At 31.8% G+C, this 10772-nt stretch overlaps 2 protein-coding genes across 3 annotated transcripts; both read right to left on the bottom strand.

The window, feature by feature from the left end:
• Positions 1-944: 944 nt before the first annotated feature.
• LOC107422277 (uncharacterized) lies at positions 945-5147 on the bottom strand. Its single transcript, XM_016031706.4, has 5 exons — positions 4774-5147; positions 3415-3686; positions 3252-3330; positions 1915-2015; positions 945-1631 (listed from the first exon to the last, which is right to left on the bottom strand). Exons 2-5 carry the CDS (start codon positions 3646-3648, stop codon positions 1386-1388), a joined length of 660 nt encoding a protein of 219 aa, XP_015887192.2. The 5' UTR covers positions 3649-3686; positions 4774-5147; the 3' UTR covers positions 945-1385.
• Positions 5148-6531: 1384 nt separating this feature from the next.
• On the bottom strand, positions 6532-10310 carry LOC107422308 (uncharacterized). 2 transcript variants are annotated; one of them, XM_016031743.4, is made up of 6 exons: positions 9867-10290; positions 8929-9176; positions 8775-8853; positions 7768-7877; positions 7136-7396; positions 6532-6926 (listed from the first exon to the last, which is right to left on the bottom strand). In XM_016031743.4, the coding sequence occupies exons 1-5, from the start codon at positions 9880-9882 to the stop codon at positions 7166-7168; spliced, it is 684 nt and encodes a 227-aa protein (XP_015887229.2). In that variant the 5' UTR covers positions 9883-10290; the 3' UTR covers positions 6532-6926; positions 7136-7165. The 2 variants fall into 2 exon arrangements, with proteins under 2 accessions (XP_015887229.2, XP_048333273.1); XM_048477316.2 differs by lacking the exons at positions 6532-6926; positions 7768-7877 and having other exon boundaries at positions 7151-7396; positions 9867-10310.
• Between the last annotated feature and the right edge of the window lie 462 nt (positions 10311-10772).

Consider the following 10772-nt stretch of genomic DNA (forward strand, 5'->3'; position numbering starts at 1 on the left):
AATTTAGATTCTAAATTTTCAAAAACAGTGATTTAAACTTGATTACCGCAATATCCAATTTAGCAAATGGATTAGCATCGATTTCATTCGTATGGACAAGGTTGAGGGATGGAATTTTTCCTATTTGACTTGAGGGATGCCATGTGAAACTCACGCGTAATTAATCCTAATTATAATTTAATAAATGAAATTATTGATAAACTATTTAATCTGTATTTTTTAAAATTTGATAAGTAAATCTGTTATAAAGTGATAAAATTGAAAGGATAATTTGTGTATTTATCATTATTTGAAATAAAAAAGGATGTCAAAGACATATTTTACAAATAAAATTGAAATCTCCTAGAAAAATAGAGGTGGAAAATTTGAATTGAGCCATAGAATTATGAGGAATGTCTCTAAAAGGCCACAGTTATTTATGTTTAGTTTTATGAGGGATTTGCAACCAAAAAATAATAATAATAATAATAAAATTAATAAATTCAAAAAAGAATTAAGAGGGATAAAAACATAATTGTGACATGGTCAATGCTATCCCTAATACTCTTTCACTTTTACTTTCTTCATTTTTCCAATCTTTTATTTCATTTTCCATTTTGCTACCCTTTATTTTCAAGGTCGCATTGCCTCTTTATGTTATTTATTTAGCAAATAAATTCAAAACTTAAAAATAATAATAATAATATTAATAACAATAGCTGATTCAAGAAAAGAACTATTCCTTCTCTCCCTTGGTGTTAAGAGCTTCAAATTTCACAAAGCTACCACTATTCTCTTTCAAGACTTGAAACTTGAGAAACCAAGTTTTTTTTTTTAAAGAATAAAGTGCCTTAATCTAGCAACCATTATAAATTGCTGGAAGAATAACCGACAAGCAAAGAATCAACTGGACAAGGAAATCAAACCAGTTAGCAATGATCAAAAGAAAAATAAAATAAAAAATAAAAAATAAAATACAATTCCTTTCCTGACAACATCAATTAACAACTTTAGCGTCCGAATGAAGAAAAAGGTTACAGGTGAATTCACCAAACAAAGAAAAACATTCAACTTTCTCGGTGATTAACACATGTTCAAGGATATGCGCCCTCAAAAAAAATTCTTTATGAAGCAAAAGAAAAGACAGAAGGTACATTTGTTGAGCCAAGTAAATGATCTATAGGGAGAGCTATTCTAGTTTCCTATAATAGATCAAATCTGTATCAACTAAGTTTTCTACCAAATAAGAGATGGTGGGTTAACAAGAATTTGGAGAAAAATACCTAATATGTCAATTTTTTTATTTTTTTATTTTTTTATTTTTTCAGTTTCATGCACAAGAAAACGAAAGCATCTAAATCAATTGAAAACACAGAAACTCCACCAAAAAATTTGTGATCTTGGAGCTAATTATTTAGCAGGTGCTGAAGGTAGATCCTGATGGTATCCCGCTTTGTAAGTTTACGGCGGCAGGTAGGGCATTTGTGCTGAGTATCTATCACTTTGTTAATGCACTTCTTGCAGAAAACATGACCACACTTAGTTGATGTCTCTTCAACCAACTGATCCATGCAGACTGTACAGGTGAAGGTAGGTGTGTCAGGAGGGGGATTAATCTGGGTCAGTTCTGGACGAGTGGGGAAATTAGGTGCCTGCAATCAGCATTTCCAAAAGGTTAAACTGAAACTTCCAAAAATCAGCAGATTCAAGCTAGAACGTGTTAGTGTTATACACTTCCAAGACAGTAAGCAAGAATCAAAGCTAGAAGATACAGAAATGGATACACTAGTCCATAGCTTGTTTGTATATAGCTTGAAATGATAGGAGATATGCCTGAATCGAAAATGAGTTGCACCATTCTCCACCAAGAAAGAAATTTAGAAGATAGAACCAGCTTAAGCAAGCAATGATAAATATAATGAAACAGCTTCTTACAGTATCTGGGATTGAGTTAAAGAGTCCAACGTAGCAAACCTCCCACATCCAATCTGGTTGGTCTTGTCGAGTGGGGTTAGAAATAAACCAGTTTGTCAATTCTGTTCATAACAATCCACAAAAAAAATAAATATCACTCCAAGTATTCAGAAACAGCTTACATAAGAACTAACTGAAATTTGGTTTGTACATCTAGCAACTTCCTTCATTACAGCATATTGAGTGGGAAAATTGCTTGCAATTCAAGTAGAATAATGCTAAGCAACATTGTGCAGTATAATACAGCCAATTCAATATTTAACATGCATCGCACTCTGCACTGAACTGTTAGTGGAGCCAAATGATCCTCATAGATCACCATAAAATCTAGTTAAATATTGATAGTTGCCTCCAATAATCAAAGAATGCATTCCTCAAAAAAAAAAAAAAAAAAAAAAAAAATTAATACATTTCTGGTTCCAAAAAGAAATTTTCTACTTTATATCAAGAAAAGAAAAAAAGGAGACCGAACTGAATGTTGGTATCGTGAATCGATTTTAAATAACTTATTTACAGTAATAATATGTTGATTTAGAGTTCACATATTAAAGATATGCTTAACAATCTTGTCAATAAGTTACCTAGGATAATTGTCTTGACCATTTTCTTGCCTAACTCATATAAAAATTTAACAGGATGTTCATCACAGAGCATTTGCCTAGTTTTTGTTCAGACAAAGAGCACATGTATCAAATGAAGCCTAAGAAGTTAAAAAAATCTCCTCAAGAACCAAAAGATGCACTCACTCAAGAAAATCAAGAAAGGTGTAAATTTAGGAAATTGCAAGCCAGTAAGCACATTATTAGACTTCAAAGACAAGTTTCTTCCAGGAACAGGATATTGGTGTGGTCACAAAGCTAAATGAAAGCATGGGCCACAATCCCCAATTAAATCCTACTACAAGACCAATCAACATTTTTCTTAGAATATGATATAGAAAAGCCTTAAAGTCCTACATCACAATAAGCTATGTGAATTTTAATCCTACACTGTACTTAAGCGTCTAAAGTTAAAATTGCAAAGGTTTGGCTGATTATAGTTGCTCCAATAATATTTAAGTTTCTCTAAATCATAATATTCAGCACTAACAAAGAGATCAAGAGTAAGTTAAATATAAAGGATAAATCAAAGATGTGTACAGTGCCTTTTGGGTGTCAACTCACAAATATACCTACATATTAAAATAAAATGAAAATTACCAGAGTAAATAGTCTTCCATGCAGAACGGTGAGCTATTGCAGATACTTAAAATCAGTTATAAAATATAAGGTGTGCATGCAGAAAAAAGGACATCATACCTGTAAGGCTGGGATGAAATTCTTCAACTTCAGTAAGCCTGTCTCTCCCTCCACGACTTCTCAGAAAATTGTTCCTTGCCTAACAATGAGGTGACAACAAAAATCAGCTCAAAAGACTCTTCCATGAAATGTTAAATTGGCTTCAATGGTAAAATTTTCTTACTTCTGCAAATTTTTGTGGAGATATTATAACGACATCATCATCTACGAACCCAGCAGCAGTTATAGCTTGTCCTTGAGAGTGTCCACCTTCTTGAGTTTGTATTTCAGAAGGACCACTTGGACCCCTGTCCTCAACAGGAGGTGGATAATTAAGGTCGAAATCTGTTATCAGCCTTCTTTCCCGAGCATCTCTTAAATTCCCATGTTGATGTTCACTTGATCCCTGTGCGTTCATGCTAATAACCTGATTTATAAGTCCTCAGCCAAGAAGTCCTGAACATCCAGCAATATAAGTAATTTACTAGCAGATTACTCATGATTCAATTTCATAATACTGAATTAAGATATCTGAAATCGCTATTAAATTTTCCTAATGATGCATCTGCTTGCTTAGAAAATGATTGGAAAGGTTAACATATTTATTCTACCTTCATTTCCATAACCATCACATAAGGCATAGGAATATTATTATAAGTTTAAAATACAAATAAAGAATCGAAAACAATATATAATTCGCATTAACATCATAGTACAATAAGAAAAAAATATATACAATCACAACTAGTATCCAGGTCAAATAAACCAAATGGCACATGAAAACAGTTGAGCAAAAAGAAAAGAGAAGTCTGTCAGATAAAACCAGTCTTGATAAAAGTATAACATTTTTCTGTCTTCATTCTAATGAAACCTTAATTTAACTCAGGCAACCTCTATTTGCAAAATTATTGAATTCTTGATCTAGTCAATTTACATTAGGAAACAGTCAAACACAAGTTTTACCACCTCGAGTAAAGTAGATATTAACAAGGTGGTGAAAATTTGAGCAATTCCATAAACAATTGGAAGAAAAGCTTCCCTAAAATGTGATTCTTCATCTGTTTGATATCAAAAATCTCATTTGAGGATAAATGTGTGAAAGAAAATCTCAAACTTTGTCATTTTGAAGGTTTGAACAATATCATCATATCGAAGTTCTAAATAGAACCCCCAAAATGCACATTCACAGAATCAAAATCTTTTAACCCCAAAAGATGCGAACTTCATTGCTTCCTTTCTGTTTTCTTAATCAGCTTGCAAAAATCCAAACCTGGCTCACAAACAAATCATAGAATATATGCCCAAAAGATAAAAGATTAAAAAAGAGGAAAATCAACAGCACAAACAAACCCAGATACCCAAAATAAAAAATAAAAAATAAAAATAAAAAAGGAGAAAAACCCAGAATCAAAATTCTTCAAAAACTCAAAAACAAAAAAAACGAAAATCACATAAGAATCGAAAAACAGGCAACTCCAACTATTCAAAACAGCCAATGACATAAACAAAACAAAAAGAAGATAAAAAAGAAGAAAAAGCATACCTTATGACGGAGAAAAACAGTAAAAGAAAGAGAAAGAGAAAGAGAATGAGAGGCTGATATGTGAAGGAATGAGAAGAAGAAGAAGAAGAAGAAGAAAAAGACATAAAAAGACAACTGGGGTTGAGTGAAGAAAAAAAAAATAAAATAGCCGAGTCTTTGTTTGGCAACAAAATCAATACCCAGAACAGCTAATTTATTGAATTTGGTTTTGGACGTTTATGTCTGATTTCCGTTTCAATGTTTGTGTTTTTTTGGATTTACAAATAAATATTGCCCTTTTTTCTTTAGTTTTCTTTCCCTTCATATTCTCCGCCTTCCCGCTCTCACTTGCTATGGAAGAGAGATATGACCAGTGGCAATGAACCGAGTTTTCAGTTGGAATCGTTCTTTTTAGCCGAGTTTAAAAAATGGACTGCTAAAGCCCAATTCTTATTGGGCTTTCTTTGGCCCATTTACAATTTTCATTAATAGTTTCTATTTAATCAATTAATTCAACCTCTCATATTGAAAATAATAATAATAATATGTTATGAATTTTTTTCCCTTTTCAAAAATTTATAATAGTGGTCTTGTGGTCTAATTTCAAAATAATATATTCTGTTTGCCCTTTTTTATTTTATCAATTCTCAAATATAATTCTTAAAATAAATTTTTATTTTAGAATTATACATAAAAAAAAAATGTCAAATAACAAGGTAGAGATTCAATGTATACCATCCACAATTGGGAAATTTGTAATAGTAGTGGGGCATAGATTGTGTTGGTGTTTGTGTAGTTGGTAGAACTCTCTTGGTAGAAGAGTAGGAATTGATAAATTTTTCCTCTCGCTCTGCCCTAATAGAGTGGGGATTCTCTATTTAATTTTAGAAAAATGTGAACAATAAAAAAATAGTTTTGATTTTATATATTCAGTTTGATTGTATATATACATTTATGTTTATATATTACTATATTCTGTAGATATTATTATATTCAGTCATTCTCTTATTTTATCATTGAATAGTAATTTAGTTAAATGAGGATGTTTTTATATAGCAAGTGCTTAGTAGTTTAATATATTAAAACCATTATTATTTCAACATGTTTGTTTAAAATATGTAGATTTTATTATTCAAAATAAATATTTTTAAAAATATTGCCCTCTCTTCTGCGGCGCTAGTCCCATTACAGGAAAGCAAAAGTCAAAAGCTTCAATAGGAACAAATCCCCCATTCACAAGCAAGCTTTGCGGCCGATGTGGGATTTTCATTGCTTTTCCAATGTCGGGTGGGAAAATAAATAAAGGGTAAAAAAAAGATTTTATTTTATTATAGTTTTTGCCGAGAAAAGGTAAAAGAAATTTTGCAACGTTAAAATCATGCTTAATATTATTATATAATGCCAAAAAACCATTCAACTTACGTTTCTTCCACCTTTTTTTTTTTTTTTGGTCAACCACTTTACTTATCTTTGACTCCTTTGCAATTTTGTACCTTAATATGAGCAATGAAAACCCCACCACATGTCCCTTTAAAGTCATCATATTCTACTGGTAATTTAGGCATTACAAATAAACCAACAGTAACAGACAGCTCCTTTACCTTTCCCACTCTTTGGGAACCCACATATATCTGGTAGATAATCACCCATAATGACAAATAGCAATACTTTTTTCTTTTTCTTCACAATTCAATTGAAAATAACTCATTCAGCATCCCTAAATTACAAAATTGTTTCAGGCAGAAATGTAAACGAGATAGTGTTGTGCATTTTCGAATATAAGAAAAACATTAGATAGAATCATATTACATTAATAACCCAATTGGGAGCAGAAACTGGCTTTTATATCAACAAATTTAATTAACCATAATCCTTCAAAACAAATGCTACAAACAACGAATACATCACAAGGAAAACTTTTCAAGTACCAACAATGTTTTTGTTTACGAATCATTTGAGAAATCAGAAATCCACAATTAGAACAACCCTATGCATTTTAAGTATAGACAAAACATAAGCAAGCTAACCTATTAAGTTGTAGAAGTCCTTGGCCAACACCAAGAAGATCCACTGGTAATTTGTAAATTAAATGAGGTCACGAAAACAAATTGTCCTTTGTCATAAATGTTGCTGTGTCATTGTTCTTTACTTTCCTCCAAAACGAGTCCTAAAGCCTGCATAAAAGGAAATATGTCTCGATGAATAACTAGAAGCAATAGTCTAGTCAAAAGTTCTCTCTATCTTCAACACCAACCTCAGAAACATGCAAAAGAAATGTTTTACAAGACAGAGTAGGCACATGAGGTAGAGCGTTAAGACCAAAAAAAAGAAAAAAAGAAAAAAAAAAGAAAAATAGTGATGGACAGCTCAGAAAAGAACTTACTTTACTGTTATGGGATTTATAGCTTCATTATTAGTTGGTATTAAGGTAGATTCTGATAGTGTCCTTCACTTTAAGCTTACGACGACATGTCGGGCACTTGTGCTGAACTTTTATTGCTGCTTCAATGCACACCTTGCAGAATATGTGACCACACTTGGTAGAAGTTTCTTCGCTCAGTGGGCCCATGCATATTGGACAATTGAAGGAAGGTGGCTCAGGCAAGCTCTGTGTAGTTTTGGGATGAATGTTCACATTCTTTGTCTGCAATGAGAAATCTCTTTGATTAGATTTAAACCTCAACCAGTTTGCCTTTCTTACTCCAGAAAGAATGAAAAACATATATAGTCAGGCCTTGCAACCATAAATAGATCATCGCCTCTCTCAAATCCTATTGTCTGTTTTCGACCTATTTTTCCCATGATTTAAAAAAATATATCAAATATCAACTTAACCTTTGTACACGGTGCGAAAATCATGACAAAACATTTCAATAATTTCCAGGCTTAAGCAAACCTGATAAGTTTTCACAGTAGCAAACTGTCCTCTCTCACTCTCTCCCTCCCACACTCACACACAAAATACCAAAGAGATCACAAAACTCGATCAGCAGAAAGAAAGAATAGTTGAATGACCTGAATGTTGCAACTGTTGTCCGAGTTCATGTAATTCTCCCAATTCGAAACTGCTTTATTTTTTAATTTTCTACGCTTGTTGCAGTTAAGATGATATGATGTTGACAAATCTACAAATTAATCACAGATGCAAATGAGTCAAAGTAGCAAAGAAGCAAGCCAAATAGAAAATCAGCCAAAATTGAAAACACAAACAAAGTCAATAATCACCCTTCGTGACCGAAGCATGCCCAAAAATATAGGCAATAACATATCATGCATATAACACAAAACATGCAGGGTATATTGTGTATAAGAGTAGCATAATTCTTTTAATAAACCATATAAGAAATAACATAAAGACTTGCCAACAAGAAACAATAATTACTAGCTTTTATGACAGTCAAGTGAACAAGAAACTGAATTATTGAACAATTTCATTACTTGAAACTAGTTCCAATTTTAATTTTGGCTGGGTGAGGGAAGAAAATAAAGCTTGTTATATAACTGCTTTTGGAAATTTGAAGAAGTGATAAGAAAGAGGAGATATCAAGGTGAAGATGGAAGAGAGTGGTTTCAAAAGTACAAAACCATTTGATATTGTTTTCAAAATCAGCCAACTTTTAAAAGCACTTACTAAAATATTTTTTTTTTGGGGAAAAAAAAAAAACCAGAGACAAAAATGGTATTGAATAAAGCATATATACAAATTTGAAGTAAAACTAAATAAACTGGAATATTAATAGTCTCTTAAACATGAATTAAGTCCATTAACATCGCAGGAAAACAATTATTTGCAAAATAAAGAGATCAACAAAAATAGTAAACGCATTCAATAGAATTCAAAGCAATCAAATGGGTTCTAGATAGCATGAAATTGCATAAGTAGGGCCCGAACACAACAATCAGAGAAATGATTACAATCTATCACCATATAGAATCAATTGATTCAGTGATGAACAGGTTCCCACATGCAAAACGTCAAGAAGTGCATTCAAAAAATTAAATCGAAGCATATGCTAATGAACCTGAATGGCCAATATTAACTTCTGGTGCTGTGACAACCACATCTACCACCTCAACATTTCTCCTTGAATTGCTCTTTGCCTGACAATACAAATATTGGTCAATAAGCATGTAACTACAAAAATAAAGAATCACAAGAGGAAAAGAGGTACATACCTCAGCAAATCTCCTTGGAGAGATTATAGTAACTTCATCATCAACACCACCAAAATCCTTTGAAGTTTGCGGTTGAAATTGTCTCCAAACTTCAGGAGTGGGTATAACATCTCTAGCCATGTTAAGAAGAGGAGGATGGTTGAGGTCCAAGTCTATTATCACGTTACCATTTTGAGAATTTTGAAATTCATCTTCTACACGCTGGCTTGATTCCCATGAGAACGCAATGTTATCGATGTTCAACATCCCTATATAAGAATATGATGTACGTACTAAGTCAAACCATATACTATGTTCGAAAGAAACCCAGATTTGGCTATAGTATCAAAATTCATCTAAAATACAGGTAAACATGAGATAAAAAAATTAAAATAAAAATTTAAAAAATGGAAAGTAATAACAGATAAGCATTAAATTGACATATTAAGAACCGATGGTGCAAATTTCTACCCTATTTGTGGTTGACGAGAACATAACAAAGCCATTTAGATGAACTTTTCCCCGGGTAGGAAAACAGAAACTCAAGTTAAAAAAAAAAAAAAAAAAAAAAAAAGGATATCAGCAACACAATTTGTTCAACTGGAACATTTTATCTCAAAAGATTAGGCTTTTGAGCTTGAAAACTCACAAAGAAAGCTATTAAAAAAAAAAAACCAACAACAACAACAACAACAAATATGAACATGATAATATCCAAAAACAACCCAAAAACATCTGAATCTGTTTCTGAAAACAGATTCAAAAACTAAGAACATGGTTAGAAAAAATTTTAAAAAAATTTGAACCCACAGAAAAACCCAAACCCAGCATATCAAAGACCGAATCTTTATCATCAAAATCAAAAAGTCAAACCAAAAAGGTTCAAAAGAAATAAAACCAATAACACCATCAAAAAAATTTATTAAAAAAAAAAAGAAGAAGAAGAAGAAAAAAAGCACCTGTTTGATGATTCATGGAGACAGACAGAGAAAGGAACCAAATCAAAGAAATCGATCGGCAGCAACAAAGAAGAAGACGAAGAAGAAGAAGGGAAATGAATAAAGGAATAAAGAGAATTTCAAAGTTTGTTTAATGAAAATAATATTTTAATAGTTGTAGAAGTTCGAAAGGCAAAAGGGTAAGGGAGGTGTGGTGGTGGTGGTGGGTATTTATAAAAGGCAAGCGGTGCTTGGAAAACAAAAAGGCTTTTATGATATGATGATGATGATGATCTGTGATGGTGGTGGTACCCTTTATGGTGCTCTGACCAAGACTGCTTTCAATTTCTTTACCCATTTTTCCTCTTCACTTTCCCAATTCTCTCTCTCTCTCTCTCTCTCCCTCTTCTTCCGCGTCACTGCGTCTCTCTCTCTCTCTCTCTCTTTCTTGTTTTTCAATAAAAAAAAAAAACACCAAATGCTAAACTACAAACAGGGATTTTCTCAGTGCAGTTTCCTATTGGGCCGCCTTCATAGTGTCGATTTCTCACTGTCCATGTTAGCTTAACCCTTTCAATTTCAATTTTTCTTCTTCTTCTTCTTCTTCTCTTTCTTAACAAAAAATAAAAATAATTACGTAAATGTAAAATAATATACCCTTTATTTATCTATTAAGATGTTGTTTAATAATGGTGTCGGCTCTTGTTTTTTATTTTCACTTAAATGTATACAATTTGTTCACCTTAAAGATATTGTTGATATTTATAATTTTTTAAACATTTAAACTAACGAGAAAAAATTTATGTAATCAACATAATTTCAAATTATGTTTGTTTTTTTTTTTAATTATGGTTATTAAAATCTAAAATAAATTATGACCACGGTTAAATATTACATTTGAGATAAATAATTTATACATAATCATAT

This window comes from Ziziphus jujuba, chromosome 3 (genome assembly GCF_031755915.1).
Source record: "Ziziphus jujuba cultivar Dongzao chromosome 3, ASM3175591v1".
NCBI lineage: Eukaryota > Viridiplantae > Streptophyta > Magnoliopsida > Rosales > Rhamnaceae > Ziziphus > Ziziphus jujuba.

Bases quoted from the DNA above. Each gene is read 5' to 3' on its own strand.
- LOC107422277 (XM_016031706.4), bottom strand. From the start codon at position 3,648: ATGAACGCACAGGGATCAAGTGAACATCAACATGGGAATTTAAGAGAT. The intron at 3,331-3,414 runs GTAAGAAAATTT...CCTCATTGTTAG, and splicing joins CTCCACAAAAATTTGCAGAA to GCAAGGAACAATTTTCTGAG. The intron at 2,016-3,251 runs GTATGATGTCCT...TGTTATGAACAG, and splicing joins ATTTCATCCCAGCCTTACAG to AATTGACAAACTGGTTTATT.
- LOC107422308 (XM_016031743.4), bottom strand. The intron at 8,854-8,928 runs GTATGTACCTCT...TTGTATTGTCAG, and splicing joins CTCCAAGGAGATTTGCTGAG to GCAAAGAGCAATTCAAGGAG. The intron at 7,397-7,767 runs GTCATTCAACTA...TTCTCATTGCAG, and splicing joins ACAACAGTTGCAACATTCAG to ACAAAGAATGTGAACATTCA.